Here is a 24,864-nt window from a genome sequence, read left to right as displayed (position 1 = left end):
CTGAGCATCCTGAGTTGCTAGGACTACAGGTGTGCCACCATGCCTGGCTAATTCTATTTATTTTTTTATTTTGTAGAGATGGGTGTCTTGCTATGTTGCCCAAGTTGGTCTTGAACTCCTAGTCTCAAGCAGTCCTCCCGCCTCAACCTCCTACAGCTGTGGGATTACAGGCCGTGCCTGGCCAGTAACTATTTTTATTAGTTTTTTGGTTACCCTTCAGGTGTTTCTTTCTGCAAATATAGGTGTGTGCATATATATGGTCTTACTTTCATCTCTTCGTATTGTTGTATTTTATAATTAAAGCAGAAAGACTAGCATTTCTGGGATATCCTTGACCCAACTTGGTAATAATGAAGTAGCCTTATGTTTTTAGATTTGGCTTATTAATAATTTATGTAGTTTTTTTTCATTTATATTTATGGGAGAAATTGGCCTATCATTGTTCTTTTACTGTTCTCATGAGATTTTGCTATCAAAGTTTGGCTTCATAGTCTGAGGCAGAGTGTAGTGTTTCTTATATATTCTTTCTCTCTTTTAATGGTCTGGAAGTATTTGTGAAAGATTGAAATATTTCTTCCTAGAGTGATTGGTAGAACTGACCATGGAAGCCATCTGTTCCTGGAGAGAGTGAAGGGGGAAGGGAGAGTTGGTTTATTATTGGTTTATTATTGATGTTTTGTTTTGTTTTGTTTTTTGGTTTTACATTTTTTAACTGATCACCAACATTTTATTATTATTTTTAGTTTCAAACTTTTAAGTTCTGGGGTACATGTGCAGGATGTGCAGGTTTGTTACATAGGTAAACGTGTGCCATGCTGGTTTGCTGCACAGATCATCCCATTACTTAGGTATTAAGCCCAGCATCCATTAGCTATTCTTTCTGATGCTCTCCTTCCTCCCACCCCCTATCCACTGACAGGCTCCAGTGTATGTTATTCCCCACCATGTGTCATATGTTCTTATCATTCAGTTCCCACTTATAAGTGAGAAGATGCAGCATTTGGTTTTCTGTTCCTGCATTAGTTTGCTGAGGATAATGGCTTCTGGCTCCATCCATGTCCCTGCAAAGGACATGATCTGATTCCTTTTTATGGCTGCATAGTATTCCATGGTATATGTACCACATTTTCTTAATCCAGTCTATCACTGATGGGCATTTAAGTTGATTCAATGTCTTAGCTATTGTGAATAGCACTGCAGTGAACATACACGTGTGTGTATCTGTATGATAGAATGATCTATTTTCCTTTGGGTGTATACCCAGTAGTGGGATTGCTGGGTATTATTGTTTTACTTAGTATTTTTGACTATGGACTCAATTTCTTTAATAGTCATAGGTCTGTCTAGGTTGTCTATTTCTTCTTAGGTCAGTTTTGGTAAGTTACATTTTCTCAGACGTTTGTCCATTTTATCTAAATTTTCAAATGTGCTAGTATAAATTTGTGAATCATAATTCTTTTTTTTTTTTCATTCTGTAGCTGTCTTAGCTATTCCTTTAAGAACTGTAGGCATATTGATTGATAATCTGCCTCTGATAATTCTAGTATGTGAAGACTTTGTGGACATCTTTTTGCTGCTGTTTTTATTTTTTCATGTTTCATGTTTTTATTTCTTTTTGTGCTAGGTTCTATGTAGCTGTGCAGCTTCTCATTGCCTTTTAAAAACTCCTTTGGGACTTTTCCAAATCTTGCATGAAGCTGCATACTTCGAGAGAGGATTTGAGTTTGATTCTGCTAAGGCCTGAGAGTACAACTTGTTTAGAATCCCCTTCTACTAAATTAATTTCTTGAGGTTTCTTGGACCAAACTTTCAGGAAGACCTTGCCCACATCTTAGAGATTTTCTTTCATTTTTTCCCCCTCTCTGTTTTGTTAACCTCTCTACCTTCCCCTTTGGATGTTTGGATAGTGACAAGTTTAGTTTGCTTTTACTCTGAGATTTTACCCCTTAGCAGGGTGGAAAGGTGAGAGGGTCCCAAGTCTATATGGAAAGGATCCCCTTTGTTTATTTATTAATTTATTTAGAGACGAAGTTTCGCTCTTGTCGCCCAGGCTGGAGTGCAGTGGCTCCATCTTGGCTCACTGCAACCTCTGCCTCCCAGATTCAAGTGATTCTCCTACCTCAGCCTCCTGAGTAGCTGGGACTACAGGCACCCACCACCATGCCCAGCTAATTTTTTGTATTTCTAGTAGAGATGGGGTTTCACCATGTTGGCCAGATTGGTCTTGAACTCCTGGCCTCAGGTGATCCACCTGCCTTGGTTTCCTAAATCCCAAAGTGCTGGGATTATAGGCATAAGCCACCACACCTGGCCAGAAAGGATCTCCTTTAAATGGTTTTTCTGTTTGTTTGTTGTTGTTGTTAAGATAGAGTCTCATTCTGTTGCCCAGGATGGAGTGCAGTAGCGCGATCTTGGCTCACTGCAACCTCCGCCTCTCAAGTAGTAGGGACTACAGGCATGTGCCACCATGCCCGCCTGATTTTTTGTAGTTTTAGTAGATACCGGGTTTCACCATGTTGGCCAGGCTGGTCTCAAACTCCTGACCTCAGATGATCCACCCGCCTTGGCTTCCCAAAGTGCTGGGATTACACGCATGAGCCACCGTGCCTGGCCGTCCTTTAAATGTTTTACTCTGAGCATGCCATAGGCTTTGCTTTCTGTTATCCCATACTCCCCTCACACCTCACTTTCTACTAACCAAATGCACAGCCTACTTTCTTGGGCTCAGTATATGTTCTCAGATCAAGAACTGCTTTGTGTACTCTGCTTATCCTAATGTTAGAACATTACTAACTGAACTATAGACTTCACTGAATGTCACTAGTTTTTCCTCTGATGACTTCTGTACCACGATTCTATCCAGGACTTCACATTACATTTCCTTGTTTTGGATGATCTTGATAGTATTAAGTAGTGCTAGTCAGGTATTTTGTAGAATGTTCTGTGATTTGGATTTGTCTGGTGTTTTTTCTTATGGCAAAACTGGAGTTAACAGGGTTTTGGGAGAATATAATATTATTTTACGCTTTGTTTTTTACACTTAGTATGTCTTGGAAATCACTCTATAGATTTGCTTCATTCTTCATATATATATCAGCTGGAAATACTCCACTGAGTGTCATTAAATTCTTAATTTAAGATACCATGTTTTTCAACTTTAGAATGTCAATTTGGTTATTTTTTTAGAGATCTGTTTCTCTGGATCTTTTTGGGAATCATACTTGATTGTATGTTACATTTTTCTGATTCTTGTCATGTCTCACAGTTTTTCATTTAATGCCAGATGTTGTGTTTGAAGGAATTGTAAAGACTGGAGTAATATCTTCTTTATTTTCCTGAGAAAGAGCATGACATTTGCTCTGTTAGGTAGCTAGGGTGAGAAGCTGCTCATTTTGATTCAATAAAGATATGAGCTTGATGGCAGCTCTAGTTTCAGTTCTCTGGTTTCAGATGTTTTGAGTGCAATGTACATTTACTTATTGGCAAGAGAATATCTTGCAACGGTAAAAGTGGCTCAGTGGGATGATGGGCAAAAGAAGAGGATTGTTGTTATACTGCATTCATTCATTCAGCAAGTATTTATTGAGAATCAACTGAGTTTAGGTACTTTCTAAGTATTGGGAATATAGCAGTGAACAAAATGAAAGTCTGTGCTTCTGTCAGAGCTTACATTCTATTGGAAGGAAGTAGAAAAGAACAAATAAGCAAACGTGTAATAAGTATTATAAATGAAAAGTAAAAAATAATACAGGATTAGAGAGGGACAGGAAATATCCTCGCTCTACCACTTTTTGACCTTAGGCAAGTTATATTATAGTTTGTTCTTGTTTCTGTATTTCTAAAATGGGCATAATGATAAGAGATAAAATAGAACTTTTGTGAGAATGAAATGACTTTGTGGGTGATTAAGAGACTTTAACAATGCTTAACACATTGTTAGTGCTCACTAAATGTTAGCTCTTCTTATTATTATTAAGGAGGCTAATTATACAAGTTTAGAATTGAGAGGAATTTGTACAATTCATGTTTTGATACCTCAGTGTTTAACCAGGCTGTCAGTGGCTGGTATTGGCAATAGAAGGCCAAGTTGTTGCCAAAGTCTGCTGACATTTAGAGAAAAAGCAAACTTCAGAGTAGGCCAGAATGAGCAGAAAAACAGGGTGATCCTACAGCAAGAGGGGATTAGGGATGGAGACAACCTGCTAGGCCAAATAGACTGAGTGAACATCTTGAAGGGGCAAGATCAGCATTTAGTCACTTGAAGTACTGTTCTTTCTTTTCTCCTGGACGTTGCTGTATTGCAGTTTTGGTCCGTGGCATTTGGTCTCCAGAAGATTTTGTGGGTCCAAGTTTGAACTGAGCCTAATCTTTAGCTTTATCATAGAAAAATAGTTACGCAGCCCAATTTATGACTTCTTACCTGAGTCATGACTTGTCATCTCAGATATGTGGGATTCTCTTACTCTGACCATAATTTCTGGCTACGAAAATGGGTCACTGGGTCTGACAAAGGAGCTTGATCTGGCTTATGGATTTATTCATATGAAAATTCTTACATTGTCAAGGGAATTTGCATTCAGAGCTACATTTAATGAATTTTTATGTTGAACAATAAAAGTGCTTTAGATATACTCAGTAGTCTAGTAATTTTAAAAATTATTTTGAACACAATCTACAGTAGAGGAAATATATTTTATACTGTAATCGCCTTTATACACACAGCCACCCACTACACATACCCCTTTAACTCAAATGGAACACCATTCGCCTTACTACATACGATATGTTCTGTTTCTCTTCTAGTCTGTTAAAAAAAAAAATTCTGGACCCTCCCACTAAATTGATTTCATGGCACACTAATTGTCATGTCCTGTGGTTTAAAAACCACTTGTCTAGTTTGCCCCAAGATCACCTGAAGAAAAGGTAGATTCTTACGAAGTGGCAAAGGGAGAAGTCGTTGGCAGAATTCAGTAAATATATAGCATTTGTGGAGTTCTTAAACATGGCTTTTCTAAAGACAGATCCAAAGGTTTTTAAGCCACACCCTTTGCTTTTAAGATGGGTATATGGGGAGAATGTTTGGTTAAGTGATAAGAGGAACAACTGCTTGGGGAGTGACTGAGGAACATTGGTATCTGGGTGGATGGAAGGATATAGCTGTGATTCTCGAGGGGCTGGAGGTATGCCGTAGCGTATTCCATAGTGGTCAGTGAATCTGGCTTTTCAGTCAGCTCATAGAAGAAGCTCTCGCAGGGAGACAGAAGGTTGAAGGCTTGCTGTAATGTATCTATTTATATTTTTTATTTTTTATTCTTGCTGAAGAGATATAGGTCACCTTCTAATTAGAGTTTGTAGCACTGGCATACATAGTGGTTCAACCAGTATCTTATTTATTTGTACAGAATAAGACAAAAGCTAAGACCAAGGTAAAGGGGATGGCATGCTGTCATTAGTTGGAGCCACCCCTGCATAGTTCTGTAGAAAGTTTATGTGAGGCCTGCAGTTCTGGGATTTCCAATCAAAATATACTTTCTTAACCTGTAAAAAGTCTTGGAAGTATGCAGTGAACTAGACAGGTAGGGCTCTAGCTTTTTGGAATTCACTGTCTACAGTGGGAAAGAAATAGTAGAGTAATTTTGGATGGTGTTATATGCTATGAAAACAATAAATCATGGTAATGTAAGAATGAGTTGGTGTGGCAGGATAGGTTACTTTTTGATAAGATGTGTTATAGAAGGCATCTCTGAGCATATGACATTGGGCGGAGACCTGAATTACGACATCCTGTGAAGGTCTAGGGAAATTTTCCTATTGTGTTACCATTCGATGCTACTGTGTAGAGTCCAGTGATTTTATTCATGGCAGAGACAATTGGTTTGGTGTATATGAACAACTCCTCATAGAAAGGTTAGTTGGCTCTGTAAATGAGAGAATGGCATTGTTCTAGCAATTGAATGTGTTGTTAGCACAGATGAAAATACTGCTCTATGGAGGGAATATGAGATTATTTTACGTTAGTTAGATTTTTCAGGGGATTTAACATTGATGGTGATGGAGTTTCATTAAAGGACTAGAATGCTTAGCCAGTGGTCTGAACAATCAACTTTTGAGAGAAAAGGTCCACGCTTTCTCTACTCTCTCTCCTAAAAGCCCGGTGCCCTCTTTTTCTCTTTCCTGGCCTTTCAATCAAAATAGGATGAGTTCATAGGCATTTTATGCTGTTAGGCAATTGATTTTTTGGGTAAGGTTGCTGATGCAGTAGGCTTATTCTTAGGCTCCTCTGGTGATAAAGGACTCTTGAGCCTCTGTCACCATTGTCTTGACCACAACTCTTGACAGGGAGGTTACCCTGCCTGCCTGTTCATTGACATACCCACCTTTTCTCTCCGCTTGCATCTAACCCAAGTCTGAGAAGCCAGAGATTCATCTGTATCAGTGCCTCGTATGTGTTCTGCTTGAGGTTATAGTTCAGTCTGAGAGGACCAGCCGAGTTTCATGCTCTTATTGTTGTTTTAATATTCAGAGCCAGGGGCTAAACTTGTTAGCGGGCAGTAAGGAACACAGATGCTCATGGACCTTTCAGAATAGGAGACGTATTATAGACAATGGATGAAACAGAAGCTTTAGTCTTGATAGGGGGAGTAGAGATGAGAATGGGGTAAGAAATACAGAAGCCTGGCTCTGGGAGAGTTGAATCTTGCGTGTGTGGGTGGGGGAGAGAGAGAGAGAGAATGTGTGTGTGTGTGTGTGTGTGTGTGTGTACACGCATGTGCACACGTGTTTGCATGTATGTATATCTCACTATGATAGGATCAAGCCAACATTGCGTCAGGTGCAAAAAAAATCAATATTGATGCCCCTTTTAAATGTCAGAAAACTGATCAAGAATGAAAAAGCCAAAACCAACCAATCAAACAAAATTTCCCAAATATACCAAAGGCTCAATCCACAATTTACGGCAAATAACTCTATGGGCAGTGACTTTGATGTATACTGTAATGTGCTAGATTATTTTTGTTGAACATTTATATATTAAACCCACTTCAGATAGGTTTAGCTAGTTTTTGGTAAGGTAATAATTGGTTTTTAACATCAATAAGAAGATTAGCAAATACATTCATTATAGTATGTCCAAACTATAACATATAGCTGGCTTTCAATTTAGAGAATGATATTTTATTTTTTTGAACTAATTTTATTCATCTGAATAATTTTGGAGCACTTATTATGGTGAACCGTGTGGTGGATACTAAGAAGAATAAGCAAAGTTTCCAACTTCAGGAAGCTTACAGCCTGATAGGAAAGAGTCTTTTCACATGCTTATTTGTGTGTATTAGAGAAAAGGTACAAACAGTATGCTATAGAAGTGGAGAGAAAAGAGAAATTGGTATCACTGGAGGGCATGGAGCCAGGAGTAGATTCTTAGAGGAAGGAGTCTTTGAGGTGGGCCTTGAAAGATGGGTAGGGTGTTACTAGGTAGATACAGGCTTTGAGGTATCCTTCTCTGTGTTCCCATTATAACAGCCTGTGAACATTATTGTAGCACTAAATACTGTGTACTATGTCATGTTATTTCTTTCCATGTCTTTCCCTGGTGGGTTATAAACTCTTTAAGGCTAGAACTATATGTTATTCATCTTTGTATTCCCAGCACCTAGCACAGTGCCTGCTGGATGGTAGATGAACATGAAATATGTGGTAAATGTGTGATAGGAAGTATAATAATCTTGTCTAGTTCCAGGGCATTAATGAAGAACTGAGAGAGTATTGCCTAGTTGTTGTATATCAGTATTTACATGGGGATTAATTTGACTGCATCTAAAATAATAAAATAATTTGGGAAAATCCAAAATAACCACTCCCACATGATGTTTGTTTCTCTGTCACATAAAATAACTTTGGGTGTAGGCAGTCTAAGGTTGGCGTGGCAGAACCATGAAGTTACCAGAAATCTAGGCTCTTTTCAGCTCCATTCTGACATCCTTACTGTGTCATGGACCAAGATGACTGCTGGAGGTCCAAGTTCCAGAATGACAGACATAGAAAAGTGAAGAAGGGCACACCCCTCTATTTTTGTTTGTTTGTTTATTTGAGACAGAGTGGCACAATGTCGGCTCACTGCAACCTCCGCCTCCCGGGTTCAAGCGATTCTCCTGCCTCAGCCTCCCAAATAGCTGGGATTACAGGCGCCTGCCACCCCGCCCAGCTAATTTTTGTATTTTTAGCAGAGACGGGGTTTCACTATTTTGGCCAGGATGGTCCCGATCTCCTGACCTCGTGATCTACCCGCCTCGGCCTCCCAAAGTGCTGGGATTACAGGCGTGAACCACCGCGCCTGGCTGGGCACACTGCTCTATTTTAAAGGGAACTCTCGGGAAGTTCTACACATTGCTGCTTATGTTTCATTGGCCAGAACTCAATACCCTGGCCTTATCTAGTTGCAAAGAAGGCTGGGAAACAGTCATTTCTCCAGGCCACAGCATGTCCAGCTAAAAGCTGAGGTTCTCTTAGTAAGGAAAAGTGAGAGAATATTGAAGGACCAAACAGTCTTTGACCTAGTTGGCTTTGCAGTCTGTTTTTGAGTCTTAGCTCTTCCACCTACTAGCTGTATAATGTTGAGTAATTCACTCAGCCTCTGAGTCTTGGTTTCTTCTTCTGTAACATGAGCTAAGTAATTGTTTCTCCTTATTGAGTTATGATGAGGAACAAACAAGATCATAGATGTAAAGAGTTTAGCACAGTGCCTGGAATATCATAAGCCCTCAGCAATGGGTTGCTCTTATTCTTATTACTGTTATAAAGTCATCTAAGGTTCTATTCTGAGTTCCTTTCCAGACAAGTTAGTCTGGCAGCATTAGAAGTTCTGGACACCAAGTTTCTTGGGTGCAAACTGTTCATCCCCCTCTCCTTCTGTTCCTTCTGCCTGCTCTAATCTGGTGGGTAGATAGGCTGGAGAAAAGCTTGTCTTTGGAGAAGAGACTTCTGTATATTTCAGTGTCCTGCTGGTGCCTTATGCACTAGCTAACCAAAACACAGCTGGTAGGTCTAATTTTAGGTTCACAAGTCTTGCTGGTTGTCCTGTTTAGATTCTGTTTTACATTCTGAACTGTGGGAAGTTTTTATAGAAGCAGAGGGGAGGTGGGGACAATATACTCTTTACTTTCTGGTTGGAAAATAGCCTTCATTTTCTTTCTAGTAGGCAGTCATGGGGAGAGATGTAAGGTTAAGTTTATATAGGCACCCCCACTTTTTTCCTCTGTGAATTTTGAGTATGTGTGAACCCTGGCAGGCTCTAACCTGTGTTGATTGGTAGACTCTGACTTCATGTGTATAAATAATGAAAATGCTAATCTTTGGCCAAGGTTATAAAACCAAGAGAGTCTAGAAACTTTGGTCTGTTGTTGAATTTTGAGACTGTTTTTGTCTGTTGTTGAATTTTGAGACTGTTGTTTTGAGACTGTTGTTGAATTTTGTCTGTTATTGAATTTTGTTTGAATTTCCAGAAATAAGAGAAAAATAACAAATAGCTGTCATTTATTGAGTGGTTTGTGGCCAGGTCCTTTTCATATATTGTTTCATTTGATCCTTAATAAAATTCCACAATAAGCTCTGTTGTCTTGCTTTCCATTTTATATATGAGGAAACTCAAAAGAGGTTAAGTTTTGCTGACAGTTACTTAGCAAGTGTAAGGACTGGGATTTGAATCCAGGCCTGACAAAGTACATATTCTTTCCATCATTCCATTTTGCCTCTACAAATTTGATTACTCCCTCTCATATTTAATCTAAGTTGTACTGACACATTATCCTTATGTTTATTTTCTGTATGAAGGCATTTAATAGATAAATACTTTCTGAATATCCTAAAACTATTTTCCCCTTCTCTTTGGTCTTCTTTCTATATATTATATATAATTTTAATTAGTAACAGATTTTTTAAAATTTTGTTCTATTCAGCACTTCCCTAGGTCAATACCTGATACTTAGTAGTCACTCAATGTATTGTTATTTAATTAATAATAACAGAAATGATAACTAACATTTATTGAGAACTTAGCTTGTACCGCTTCTCTAAACTTTCTGCATATTCTTGCATTTAATGTTTACCACCATTCTTTAAGGTATAGTATTTCTTAAGATAATTTTATATATTATTCGAAGTTAGTGGCATGTTTTTTTCTTTTGGTCTATTTATTCATTCAACATGTATTTATTGAAGGCTTAAAATTTGCCAGGTGGAGTATTTTGGCCAGTAGGGAACCAACAAGAAGCAACTCTTAAGTCATGGAATTTATAATTTTTGAGCAAAACAGACAGTAAGCAAGTTAAATAATAAGTAATATTTTAAATAATGATAAGTACTATGAATAAACAAACTGGGGAAGGAGATAGGGAGTGACTGGGATGTGGGAATGAGAGGGAAGCTTTTTAAGGTTCTGAGGGCTTTTTGAGCTAGTGACCTGGGTGTAGTTAGAGCCAGTGATGAGAAGCTCTAGGGGCATAGTGGTTCAACTGAAGGGAATAGCAAGTGTAAAAGCCCTGAGATAGAACAAGTTTACTAAGGGGATAAAATGAATGGCTGGAGCATAATCAGTAGGGGTGGGGTAGGGGTTGACTAGTAGAAGAGGTCAGATTTCCAAGTAGGCTGTGGTAAGGATTTTGGGTTTTATTCTAAGTAGTCATAGACTGTTTAAGTAAAGGAGTAAATGATCTGATTTATATTCTTAAAACTTCTCTTTGGTTCCTATGTGGAGAATGGGCTGTTGAGTAGCAAGAGTGGGAGCGGTATTGCTGCTTGTACTAGGTTGGGAATAGTGGACAATACAATAGTGAAGAATACATGCCAACTGGATATGGCGTATATTTTAGAGTTAGGCCTAAAAAGACTTGCTGATGGATTTTTTTTCAGACCCAAGAATGAATTTGAGTCTGACAACTAAAAGTGATGGCCTAGTGTAGGAGTGGGTTTGGAGTTAGAAAATGAAGTAATATAAAGGAGATGGTAAAAATTTTCCTACATGGGATGGTGATACTAAAATTTAATTTCATTTCCTTTTGACAAAACTTTGCTTTCTGATTTGATTCCTTAGGAGGACTTCTTCTCTCCTCCCCCTCCCCTCTCCCTGCTCTTCCCCCCTTCTCCTCTCCCCACTCCCTCCCCTCCCCATTCTCTTAGACAGTGTCTCGCTCTGTTGCTCGGGATAGATTGCAGTTGATCTCCGCCCACTGCAACCTCCACCTCCTGGGTTCAGGTGATTCTCATGTCCCAGCCACCCAGGTAGCTGGGAATACAGGCATGCACTACCATGCCCGGCTTATTTTTGTATTTTTAGTAGAGATAGGGTTTCTCTGTCTTGGCCAGGCTGGTCTCGAACTCCTGGCCTCAAATGATCCACCCGCTTTGGCCTCCCAAAGTGCTGGGATTAGAGGTATGAGCCACTGCACCTAGCCAGGGAGGACTTCTGTATTCCATCTTCTGATCCTTTTCCATGATTTCTCCCAGACAAGACCTTCTGGTAAAATGACTAAGTTGGATAGATTTTTTTTTTTTTTTTAGAAGAATGATATCAACACAAGCCAATGGAATAGGGAGGAAAACACCCCAATACAGATAACTAGTATTCTTTCTGAATTCAACATTTTCTGACTGATTCTTTGTAATAATAGAATTCAATATTCAGGAGCCAGTTTAGGATATTTATGTGGCTTATATTTACATTTTTGCTGACACGTGACTTTTGGGTGCCTAGTTGATTATTGGCATTAGACTAGACTGACTTCCATAAAAGTGCAGAGACCACTTGTCAAGGAATACTTCTTCCTATTCTGATGCCACTGCTACCTGCCATATTCTACTTTTGCTTCTACCCTTTACCCATTTTTAAGGCATGTTTCCATTAGCATGAAATGTTATTTCTGTGTTTTGGGATGGATGGATATGAATGTATCAGGTAATATGTACTCCTTTGAAGAAAGGCACCCCAATTTTCATGATGTTCAAACACAACCTTAGAGGTAGAAAACTTTTAGAATTGCTTCCAGGGATAGCAACTTCAGACATCTACCAGAAAGGTAATGTAAACAAGAGAAGCAAGCCAAGGTAACTGGCAAACTTGAGAGAGCTTGCTTTGCCTAAAGTGAGTAGTTGCTACTCAGCTTCAGCCAATTTCTGCTGTATGGGAATGGGAGCACATTACAGTCATACCCTTTGGATTTACAAAAGAAGCTAGAAATCTTTATTTTTATGTCATATGTCCTGATTTTTAAATGCTAGCAACTAACTTAAAACTCTTAGTGAATGTGTGGGACAACACTCTGAAAGCCAAAGAAAATAGTTCTGTAGGCCGCAGGCTGTGGATATATAGCTTTTGATCTGGTCCATGTTCCTCATTTACAGATGGAAAAACAGAAACCCAGAGATGTAAAATGACTTTTCCAAGCTCACACAAACAGTTACTGGCAGTGCTAATAGTAAAACCTGGGTCTACTTTCTCTTTGTGCAATGCTCTTTACATTTGGAATGTTAATTGTTTTTGAGGATGTGAGAAAAGCTAATGTCACGTACAGCCCAAATTTTATATCGTTTTGAGGATTTCAGACCCTCTGAAATCCATACATGAATATCAAGTAAAGAACCTTCTCTTGAATCTGCTGGTTCATATGTTTGCAGTGTCAAAGGAAAAGGCCCCAGTATTTACATTTAGGCAAACTCATGGGAAGAAGCGCTGGAAGGAAGCAGGAGACCTTGGCCCTCTTGGTCAACTTCTACCTGTCTCCCTGCCTTCCTGCCTGCCTTTTTTTGTTTGTTTGTTTTTTAGTATGCTAAATCTTAATTATGCAATTAATAGGAATATATTTAACTCTAAAATCCTTCTATCCTAAGTACCAGTCCCAGCAATAATTGCTTTTCTAATATTCTGCATACCTATATCACTCATAGAAAGTAATAATTTTTTTAAAAATTATATTTATTACATGTACCATTTTGCAAGGTTTTTTTTTTTTTTAAATTCAACAGTATGTCATGCCTTGTATCCAGGTACATATAACCTACCTCATTCTTTTTATTTGCTATGTCATATTCCACAGTGTGTTAATTCCACGGTTTATTTAGCCACCCACTATTTATGAATCCTTGGGGTGTTTACAGATTTTTAGTATTACAAACAGTGCTACAATAAATACTTTTGTACATGCATCCTTGACACAGGTGCTAGTCTTCCTCAAGAGGAAAGGAGAAGTGGATTGGTAGGCATGTGATTTCAGAGTGGCAGTTATTTTATATATCCATCAACAACATATGGAAGCCCCCAGTTTCCCCAGGGCCTAACACTTGCTGTTATGAGATTAAAATTTATTTCAGGCTGATGGGTAAGAAATGATATTTTAATCATGAGTGAGTTTGAGCATCTTTTGCATGTTTCAATGTGTTTGCATTTCACATTTCTGTTTTTTTTTTAAGACAGGGTCTCATCTGTTCATTTTTTTTGGAGATTTCTTTTGGGTTTATTTGGCCTTTTCTTACTGATTTATAGAAATTCCTTATGTGTTTTTTCTGTATTCTTGATACCAATGTATATGTTATAAATCTTTTTCATTTAGATCTTTCTGATCTTGGTTTGTCACTGACCAGCTCTGTGATTTTGGGGACATTGTTTGACATCCACAATGCCATTTTTGTCCATTGTGAAGGATAATACACTACCTTTTAGTTATTGTATTATTGTGAAATGCCAGTGAAAGAGTATAAGCGCTCTGAGCTTTGGGTTCCTTTGATTTTTACCAGCCATTTTTCTCAGCTGTAAAGTGAGAATACACTGCTTTTTAGTGAAATGCCAATGAAAGAGCATATGAAAGTGCTTTGGAGACTAAAGAATACCTTCACATGTACAGCATTTTGTCCTTTGGTTTTATTATGACTCATCCCTAGGAGGTGGCTTTTGTGAAGCATCCTACGCTTCTACAGATTAATCAAATTCTGAGTGGTGTGTGTCACAACATAGCACTTGTCTCTTTTTATTCTACACCTTCTTAGGGGAGGAACAAGGTACATAAACAAGATATGCTCACATTGAACTCCTGTGTTCTTGGAATGCATTGAGTGGGATGGAGGTGGAGAAGTACAGATAGCAGGAGAATCCTACTACTTTTCTAGTCATGGTATGTGCCCCAAGGATTGACAATCATTTCTAAAAATGGAACAAAATGTCTACAAGGTTAGAATTAGGCTGCCTTTTCTTACTATCCTGGTTCACTTCTCAATTAGAACTCAGGTTTCAGAGGCAGCTGTTCTATTCCACTATCGTTTCTGTTCACTGGTTCCCTAACTAGGGAACAAGTGAGGATATAATCTCCTGTCTGGCTATCTTTTGACTAATGGCTGTCCTCAACAAACAAATAATTAACTGAAACATGGTACTATTCTATGGTTTGGGGATACTCAGACTCAGATACCACCACCCTTAGACCCAAACAACCCCATGCCCCTGACCTATCCTGACCTATGTCGCATACTGTTTTTTTTTTTTTGGATGCAGTCTCACTCTGTCACCCAGGCTGGAGTGCAGTGGAGTGATCTTGGCTCACTGTAGCCTCCGCCTCCCAGGTTCAAGCAATTCTCCTGCCTCAGCCTCCCGAGTAGCTGGGCTATGTCCCATGCTTTTGAAGACCCCTCCTGTAGCCATGCCTGTCCCCCTCCGTACCACTCTTCAAGTACCTAGCTACCCAAGAATTACCTGGTAAAATGTCCTGAGCTTGCTTCCAGGGCCTGCAGAGCCTCTTCCTGAGTCCATCTGCCTGAAGATGGACCAGTTTCTGATACATGTATCCCTAGGTCCCACATGTGTATCATGGGTGACCAAGAGGGGTATTCTCAGCTTGGACATGCTAGCTTGAACACCTGTGCACAAGGCCCCTTGGGGTGCAGGAAGGGACTGGAATGTGGGGAAAGTGGTGGGAGTAGATTGGGGCCAGAGTCCTCCATTTGGACTCTTTCCCCAGCTCTGCAGCTGTCAGGGTCAGGTCTGCCCCGAGGAGCCTCTCCCTTCTGACCACCTGCTTATTTTGTAGATTTTTTAAAAAGCCTTTGGGAAAGGTTTTCTTCACCACTGATTTAGAGACTGAGTATAGCAGGCTCATCATAGAGCCCAGTTAATCTTGGCGAATAATTCACAGAGAGTGGGGTGGGGAGGTGGAACAGGTGAGTTTCCTGAAGGGAGGCTCTCTTAAGTTGTCTCTCCTCTGTCTCTTCCCTGGTTAGGCGATGCTGCTGCTGCTCTGTGAAAAGGAAGAAGGATTCTGCTGACACTGAATTTTTATGAAAGAAGGCTAAGGGTTCCCTTATCCATCCACACGAGGCACATCTGCTTGCAGACAGGCTGTCTGCTTCTTAGGGATTCCTTCGTTGTCATTTTATTCTTTTCTGAAGGTTTTAAGGCACAGTTTGGTGCATTCCTTTCTGTTCTCTAGAGCCAGGGGGAACGTCATAATATATCAGAGCTCTTGCCGAAGAGCTTAAAATGGGCGCTGGCAGCTGGGATGTGGGGGAAGAGAGCTTTCCAGGGACAAGTGACCTGCTTGTTCAGCCAATGAGAAGCAGGTTAGAGGAATGATATCACCAGACAGGCTTTATTGTCTGATCATCTCGTAAAGGCAGGATTGTTTCTGGCAACTTAACCCTTTTTTAGGCACTTCAGGTCTCACCTGCTCCCTGGTATACGACCTCTAAGTTCCTTTTCTCAACTATCTGCTATGAGACTACAGAGATTAAAGACTAAAATTAGTGGAGGATATAGGGGAGTTGTAAACCATCATTTTATTTTATTTTATTTTATTTTTTTTTTTTTTTTTTTTTGAGACGGAGTCTCGCTCTGTCGCCCAGGCTGGAGTGCAGTGGCGCAATCTCGGCTCACTGCAAGCTCTGCCTCCCGGGTTCACGCCATTCTCCTGCCTCAGCCTCTCCGAGTAGCTGGGACTACAGGCGCCCGCCACCACGCCCGGCTAATTTTTTTTTTTTTTTTGTATTTTTAGTAGAGACGGGGTTTCACTGTGGTCTCGATCTCCTGACCTCGTGATCCGCCCGCCTCGGCCTCCCAAAGTGCTGGGATTACAAGCGTGAGCCACCGCGCCCGGCCCCATCATTTTAAAAAATAGAACTTATTAAAATTTAGAACCTTTGCTAATAGAACTTATTAAAATTTAGAACCTTTGCTAAAATGGAAATGTGATCTAAGCTGTGTTTGGTGAACACATCTAAAGTAGATATTGGTTGTAGTCATGTTGTGTCTGATTTTTACTGTGTAGACTTGAGAGGCAAGAGAGGTCAGAGGGGGAAAAGTTGACCCTTTAGTATATTTTAATTTATATAGTGGAATCTTATTAGGTATTTCCTATTTTGGAGGAATTGAAATTAATTCTGTAAATTTGGAAGATATGTTATCATGGATCCAGAGGCCAATTTTGAGTAAGAGATATTTGCAGTATCTGTTTATTCTTGTACTTCTTTGTTGTCCCTACCCCATAGAAATGACAGTGATTTTACCTCTTTGTGCTTCCTTTCCCTCATTGGTAAAATGAATGTTCCTACCTATCTCATAGAGTTGTTGAGATAAGAAAATAAATGAATTCCTGTGATTTTAGATTGTCCTATGTATAATATAATGTATTATTATTATGGCATTCATGTCTTTTGTAGAGCTGCAGTGAACACATTCATTGATTTGTTCAGACTTTTTACAACATCTAGATGCTGGGCATAAGAGTTACAGGGATATAAAAAAATACAGTTCTTACCCTTAAGGAACTGAAAATATCACGAGGGAGACAGATAGTAATAAAACTGTTTCATACTTCCTTTTTTATTTACCATATGTCAGGCTCTGTTCTGAGTACCTTGACATACATCAACTAATTTAATCTTACTACAGTCGTATGAAATAGATAGTTATTGGCTCTATTTTACAGATAAAGAAATTGAGGCATAGAGAGTCTAAGTAACTTGCCTAAGGTCACACAGCTAGTGTGTGACTAATGGCACTAGGGCTCTAGTCTGTGCTCTAAATCTGTACTGACCAATATAGTAGTCACTAGTCACATGTGGCTTTGGAGCACTTGTAATGTGGCTGGTTTAAATTGATTGGGCTGTAATTGTGAAATACTAGATTTCAAAGACCTAGCATGAAAAAAAAATCTCATGTCGAAATTACATGTTGTAATGATATTTTGAATATATTGAGTTAAGTAAAATATATCAAAATCAATTTTACTTTTTAATTGTGGCAATTATAAAATTATATACATACACTTGCATTTGGGGCTCACATTAGTCTTTTATTGTGCTGTGCTATTCTAAATCATTATACTGTAATAATAGTAATAGCATATGAAATTTTTGAGCACTCACTGTGTGCCACATACTGTGCTAATATCTTTTAAAACACTTTCAATTAGGCCCCAAAATAGCCCAGTTTATTATCACTATTTTATAGAAAGGGGAGAAGGTTTTGAGACATTTAGTAATTTGCCTGAAATTAATCAACTAGTTAATGGCAAATCCAAAATTGGAACTTATATGTCTGACTCAAAAACCTGTGAGTTTTGTGGTTTTTTGGTCTTGAACTCCTGGCCTCAAGCAATGCTCCTGCCTCAGCCTCCTGAGTAGCTGAAATTACAGGTGCAAGCTACCACACCCAGTTAAAAAACCTGTGTTTTTAATCAGCACACTACAGTTCCATTCGTAATTAAATTTCAGACTCTTTTCTTTGTTTTAATTTTTATAAGTATATTTAATTTTGCATACTTCTGTATCTGATGCATAAAGATTTAAAATAAAAATTACTAGTCTGTAAAATAGACATCTTGTGTGGAACTGTCTTTTGTAGAGCTGTGGTGAACACCAGCACAGTTGAGCCTGAGATGAAGCAGTGAGTCAGCCTATACAAATGGTGTTTAATTGTCATTCCATATAGTTGTGCCAGTCACTGGGCAATTTATGTCCTGACACTCTTTGTCCATAGAGAAGGGAAAGAGGGGCAATGCACCTCTCTTTAGTTGTTTAGCTCTCTTGGCTGCTAAGAAAAAATTGCTTTCTATTTCATTGTCTTCCGAAATGGTGTTTGTGTTTGAGAGAGCAACAAAATGCTGTCTAGTGACCCCTCACTTTTCTTTCTTCTAGAGCAAAGACTCAGGTGGACTGAAGGCAGCTATGATTGAATTGGTGGAAAGGTTGAAGTTCAAGAGCTCAGACCCTAAAGTAAGTATTGTTTGGAATTGATTGAGTGTTGGTACCCCAAGCATTTCATTCTCCTTGAGCTAAAATTGTGAGGTATTGATGATCATCTCTCTGAATATTGCATTAAGATTTAATTAAGCCTGCCCATCAGAAACAGTGTCCTGATATGCCTAGAGATAAGTCATCTATTTTTCCCCTTCTCTATTTTATGACTTAGAACACATAATCATTCATTGTTTTCCCTGAACTGCAGACAAGTGCATTTTTAATCCTTTACCAGGGGTCTTTGAATCTTTGGTCCTCTGTGTCCATTAGATGCAGCCAGAGGTGTCTGAGAGAAATACAGATCATCTTTTTTTTTTTTTTTTTTTTGAGACAGAGTCTCACTCTGTTGCCCAGGCTGGAGTGCAGTGGTGCAATCTTGGCTCACTATAGCCTCCGCCTCACAGGTCCAAGCCATTCTCCTGCCTCAGCCTCCTGAGTAGCTGGGATTATAGGCGTGCGCCACAATGCCCTGCTAATTTTTGTATTTTTAGTAGAGACGGGGTTTCACCATGTTGGTCAGGCTCGTCTAGGACTCCTGACCTCGTGATCCGCCCGCCTTGGCCTCCCAAAGTGCTGGGACTACAGGTGTGAGCCACCGCACCAGCTGAGAAGTACACATCATCTTAATGCCAGGGACTGGCATAGGATCCAGACTCATCTAGTTGGTGTTCAGCACTAGCGTCTTATCTCTCCACTGCTTCCAGGAGCCAGCTGCCACTCAGAATACTTTTTTCCTCATGACCTGAAGTCTGGTTTGGAAACTGGTTTAAGTGTCCCAGCTTTTTTTTTTTATTTCAATATGTTAGGGTCTAGAGGATTGATATTCTGGGAGACACCATAACAGGGTGGAGGTAAAGGGAACTGAACAGACTTCCTTTTCCTTCCTACCCAGACATTTACTGTGGCACTACCTGGTATTGGGGCCGGCTAGCTTTGCCTTAGAATCAAAGTTTCTCACAATTAAATAGGGAAAGGAGCATGATTTTATTTTACTGTAGGTTCTTTTTTTTTTTTTTTTTTTTTTTTAAGAGGAATGGGACTAGCATTTCTTGAGTATCTACTGAGAGCCAGGCACTTTGCTAGGAATCTTACATAATTGTGCTAAAATATACATACAAAATTTTAACCATTTTTGAGTGTACAGTTCAATGGCATTAAGTACATTCACTTTGGTTTTTTGTTTGTTTGTTTCTGTTTTTTGTTTTTTTGAGACGGAGTCTCGCTCTGATGCCCAGGTTGGAGTACAGTGGCATGATCTCGGCTCACTGCAACCTCTCCCTCCAAGGTTCAAGTGATTCTCCTGCCTCAGCCGCCTGACTGGCTGAGACTACAGGCACACGCCACCACACCTAGCTACCTTTTTGTATTTTTACTAGAGACAGAGTTTCACCATGTTGGCCAGGCTGGTTTCGAACTCCTGACCTCAAGTGATCTGCCCACCTCAGTCTCCCAAAGTGCTGGGATTATGGGCATGAGCCACCACACCTGACCACACTTTGTTGTACAACCATCACCACTGTCCATCTCTACAGCTTTTTTACTATCCCAAACTGAAATTCTGTACGCATTAAATGCTAACTTCTCATTTCTGCTCTCCCCTTAAATACTTTTAATTATTTAACAACACTGTAAAGTAGCATTTTCTTCCTACTTTATTGATAAGAACACTGAGGTTTAGAAAGGTAGAATCATCTGCCCAAATCTAATGTAATATAGATGTGGAATTCAAACTCTGACTCCAGTGCCTGTACTCTTTATCTTACGTCATGTTGCAAACCAAGCACTGGATTTTATCTCATTTCTGCCACATGATCACATTGTGCTGCAGTTTTCTAAATTGAAACAATATGTGGCAGAGCCATAGACTGGTGGGCTCTTCAAAAGGGGGCTGCAGCCACAAAAATAAATTTCTCTTCATATGGCAATGAAAATATTGGGGACATTGGTAAGATCTCTTGTCTTCTGGTGTAGTTAGGGTTCCAGAAGTAGAGAGTATCTTGGTAGATAGAAAAAATTGGGGTAACCTTTATCAACTTTCCTAGCTCAAAGTAGGAGGACCCCTGATAAAAGTTTTTCCTTTAGTTAGGATTAACCACTTATTAAAAGTTACTGAAAGCTTTTCTTACCAAGTTTCTCTGGTTTCTGGGGCAACTCCTGTTCTGCAGGAGACAACCATATTCTGTTTCCACCAAACTTATAATTAGCAGGGCAGTGAAGAGGGAGCGGATGTGTACAAATCACACTGAGTTTCTCTATGTATGACTATAATACAGGTAAAGTGCTTTGGGATCTGTTATGAATGCATGTAGTGCTTCTGATGGAAAGCTTGCCAGAAAGTGAAAGGATTGAGTGGTTGCATGAGAGGAATCCCTGGAAGTGTCAGGGTTTTCCCTTGATGCATCATAAGGTAAAGGATATTTGTAAGGACCTGACTTGATCTTGGGTATGTGTCTATACCTGCACCTCTTTTTTACATTCTTTTTATTTGCCCTGGATTGTTTACTACCAACCTATTTTATTTTCAAGCCCCTTTTTAGTCTACCACAAGCATGTGCTGTATATACTTGGAGCCAGCTTGAAGAAGGGTGAACGTAATTGCAGAATGACTGCCAGGTCAGGAATGGGGGTAAAAAATGGGCCACTTAAATATATAATTTCTGCACAAAGAAGATTTTCCTAGAAATAAGTTGGTGTCTTCCAAGACAACCCTTAAGTTTTTGTCTGTTCTGTTTTCCCACAGAGCCCCACCATCCCCTTTTTGAGTTGGCCTATTTAAGAAGGGCAGACATCTCTTAGGCTTTGTGACTTGTCATTTCCTGGCACAGAGGCTTTACATAGAAGCACTGATTGAGTCATGGAGGACTGAGCACTATCTCTGCTTCACTTCCTCTAGAATTCCCTAAAGCATCACAAAGCTTGATTAGTCCAGACACTGAAGCCTCTTGGGGAATGAGTTAATTTTTACCTCTTGAGTTTTGCTAGAGAGCAGTAGAAGATGTCTAAATTAATCATTTTTTTAAATTATAAAATAATACATGCTTATAGATTTAAAAATACAGATATTCATGAAGAAAAAGTAAAATCTCTCCTAAGTTAGCCACTGTTAACAGTTTAGTATGTAACCTTCTAGACATTTTTCTGTGTAGAAGTACATTTTCAAAATTTTTTTACAAAATTATACCCATGGTTTTACAATTGCTTTTTCCTTTATGTAGAATATCTTAGATGTTATTCTATGTCAATAATATAGATTTGATTCTGTTTAATGAGATACCTCATTTTATCCAAAACATTTGTCAGACATCTTCTTTTCTTCCAGACTCAGAAGTTCTTAAACTTCAGTGTGCATGAAAATCACCCAGAAGACGTATTAAAATATACAGTGCTGTGCCCACCTCCAGAGTTTTTTATTCAGTTGGCCTGGGGTGGCTAGACAATGTTCATTTCTGTGAAATTATCAGGTGATGCTGATGTTGCTGGTTCAAGTACCACACTTTGAGAACCTTTGTGCTGTACCTTAGCTGTTTTCCTCTATGTTTGTTAATGATTTTTTTTCACTTCTTTGAACAAGTAGAAGAGCCCCTAGAAATAAGTCCAGGTGATTTCAACTTTGGCAAAAAGGTAGATAAAAATCTAGGCTTATGAAACAAACAAGTTGAACAGAGGTAGGAAAGGAGTAGGGAGGGGAAAAAGAGGTTGGTTGGGAAGTCAGCTCAGGCTAAAAGGACAGGACTGCTTTACGCTGTCACTTCCAACAGAGAAGTAGCAAAGCCAAAAAGAGGGAAAGGGATCCTGGTCGGGATTTAGGAGGATGATCAAAGCTCCCTGCCATGGTTGAGGTGTAGGCTGAGTTCTAAAACCAGAGGAAAATCAGGAACAACCAGGCATTATGGGTGAGCCTGAGGAGAGGAATCAGAGCCAGTGATGGTTAAGAAACAGGGCACAAGACCAAATGAAGTTTTGTGCCTGGATGTTGCTGTGGTGAGCCCTGTTTTAAAGGGTACATACCTCTGGGCATCTAGAACCCTCTATATCGTGGAAGAAGATTACTTTTAATAACAAACAATCTTTAGTTTGTCAAAAGGATTAGTAGGAAGTGGTCTTTTACATAATACGCTGTCCTAATGTGTTTGACTTGGTTTAGTTTGCAAACTTTTTTTTTCTCCAGCCAAACTTTTCTGAAACACCTATTGCACAAGCAGGATTCTTATCTGTAGACTGAGTACATTTATGGTAGGCTTTAGGGAAATTTTAGAATGTAATCAGTCAGGAGTATGTGTGTATATGTGTGTCTGTACTTGGATTTTTAAGAAATTTAAAGCTTTCTTATTTCTTTATCTTCACAGCTTTCCTTTGTAGTGACTATGCAGTTACCTTTCACAGTTTACTCAGAGGTAACCTAGGCTTAGAAAACACATTGATTCCCTTTCCTCCCTTCCCCCTGCCCAGTCCTCAGAAAGCATTGAACCAAAAGTACAACATGCTAAGCTCAATCAAACTAACCTCTTATTATGTAGTTAATAACAGCCACTTTCTCTCTATTATGTATTGATTGCTTTTCTTTTCCTCTGATATGCACTGTTCATTGTTTCCTGTAACTGGTGTGCTTGAAGCAAACAGTTAACACAGTTGTGTGTCGTGAATTCATACTAATCTTATATTCTCAAAAAAGAAGCATCTTAAAACTTGAGCCAAGTGGCTCACATTATTCTGTGTGACTGGAGTGGGATTAAACATGGGATCTGATCATACCTAAGGCTTCCTGAAACAGCAGGTTTTTTTCCTTTTGTTTCCTCTAGCCTCTAGAGGTATTCTTACTGAAGTGTGAAACCAAAAAATTATCTACCAACATGAAATTAGTTAAATAAACCCAAGAATGGTTTTCTTTTTTTATTTCGGCATTTATGTAGCATTTTATAATTGCAAAAGAACTCTGCAATCATTTTTCATAGCTGGTATCATTGGCATGGAACACAGCCCAGTCCTTCACTCTTCTGTGATAATCAGATTCTTGTCAAAAAATATAAATTTTAAATGTACAGGTAGTGATGAATATAAGCAAAACCTAATTTGAAGTTCTTATTATTGTGTCCTATTATTAACAAGGGTCAAGCCAGGCATCATCTTGATCCTTGCCCTGTGCCAAAAAAGAAGTATTCACTGGGGCACTGTTTATTCAACCAGCCGAAGCAGAGAATTGAGATGCCTAAGCTATCAAGTTGTTACATATAGAAGTGTTCCTGTGGTTGATGAGTTATTAGAATTATTGACCTATTTCTGGACTTTTCATTTAAAAAGTTGTAAGTAGGGAATTTTGGAGATCATGAGTTATATTTATTTTATCCCTGTATCTTCAGCCCTTATTAGCATGGAGCCTGGCACATAGTAATTGATATGTATTATCTGTTACAGCAACCCTATAAAAATAAGTATTCGTCTTGTTTTATGGTCGAGCATTCTGATACTTCAAGGGGTTAAATAGCTTGCTAGTAAGTGATGGGACCAGGGCTTAACTCGAGATTTGTCTTACTTCATGTTCTTCACCCATACACTGTTATTGAATCCATGGGTAAATAGATGTATATATAGCCTGGCATCCCTAGCAATGTGACCCTTAACTGATTATTTTTTCTTCACACTCTTCTTTTACCTCCCTGTACTGGGATCCTGTGCCGTAGCACAGTCTCCCACAACTCCAGAGAACCAGGACTGGAGAATGGCCTTTTCCAACAGAAAATGTGGGGAGATGGCAAAAAAGCCATAACCCTCAGAGCATTTAGCCCTTGCTAAATGAAGAACTGAGGCAAGTGCTTCCACAGTTTGACCTGATTAGTGAAGGACACTAATTGGGAAAAATACCTGTGCTCCCTCAGGCCTGCTCTAGGAAGGAGTAAATGTGGCCCCTTTTTATCCTCTCTGGACACTTGGGCAGGAGAAAAAGGAGAAACAAGCTCTTTCCCTCCTTCACCATTTCCCTGGCTTTATCAAAACAAAACAGCTTACCCCCTCATCCTCCCCTACCCAATTATAAAAGAAATACAGATGCTCCTTGACTTACAATGGGATTACACCCCAATAAACCCATCATAAGTTGAAAATATTATGTCAAAAATGCATTTAATACATCCAACCTACTGAACATCATAGCTTAGCCTACCTTAAACGTGAGCAGAACACTTACATTAGTCTATAGTTGGGCAAAATAATCTAACCAAAGCCTATTTCATAATAAAGTGTTGAATAGGCTTATTTATTTTATTGTCATTTATTTGTTTTTGAGACAGAGTCTTGCTGTGTTGCCCAGGCTGGAGTGCAGTGGCGTGATCTCGACTTACTGTAAGCTCCACCTCCCAGGTTCATGCCATTCTCCTTCCTCAGCCTCCCAAGTAGTTGGGACTATAGGCGCCCACCACCACGCCCAGCTAATTTTTTTGTATTTTTAGCAGAGACAGGGTTTCGCTGTGTTAGCCAGAATGGTCTCGATCTCCTGACCTCATGATCCACCTGTCTTGGCCTCCCAAAGTGCTGGGATTACAGGCGTGAGCCACCACACCCGGCTGATTAGGCTTACTTTTAAAGTAAAAAGCAGAA

The 24,864-nt window shown here is 39.3% G+C and overlaps 1 protein-coding gene across 1 annotated transcript in view; it reads left to right on the top strand.

Moving 5' to 3' along the window:
- Window positions 1-24,864, top strand: part of TRIM44 (tripartite motif containing 44) — a 143,110-nt gene that overhangs the window by 4,739 nt on the left and 113,507 nt on the right. Inside the window, exon 2 of the mRNA XM_055281922.2 lies at window positions 18,172-18,249. Within this exon, the coding sequence (XP_055137897.1) occupies window positions 18,172-18,249 (78 nt within the window). The remainder of the gene's footprint in view (window positions 1-18,171; window positions 18,250-24,864) is intronic.

Source organism: Symphalangus syndactylus, chromosome 6 (assembly GCF_028878055.3).
Source record: "Symphalangus syndactylus isolate Jambi chromosome 6, NHGRI_mSymSyn1-v2.1_pri, whole genome shotgun sequence".
Classification (NCBI taxonomy): domain Eukaryota; kingdom Metazoa; phylum Chordata; class Mammalia; order Primates; family Hylobatidae; genus Symphalangus; species Symphalangus syndactylus.
Note: the sequence above shows the minus strand (reverse complement) of the source record. Positions and strands in the feature narration are given on the sequence as shown.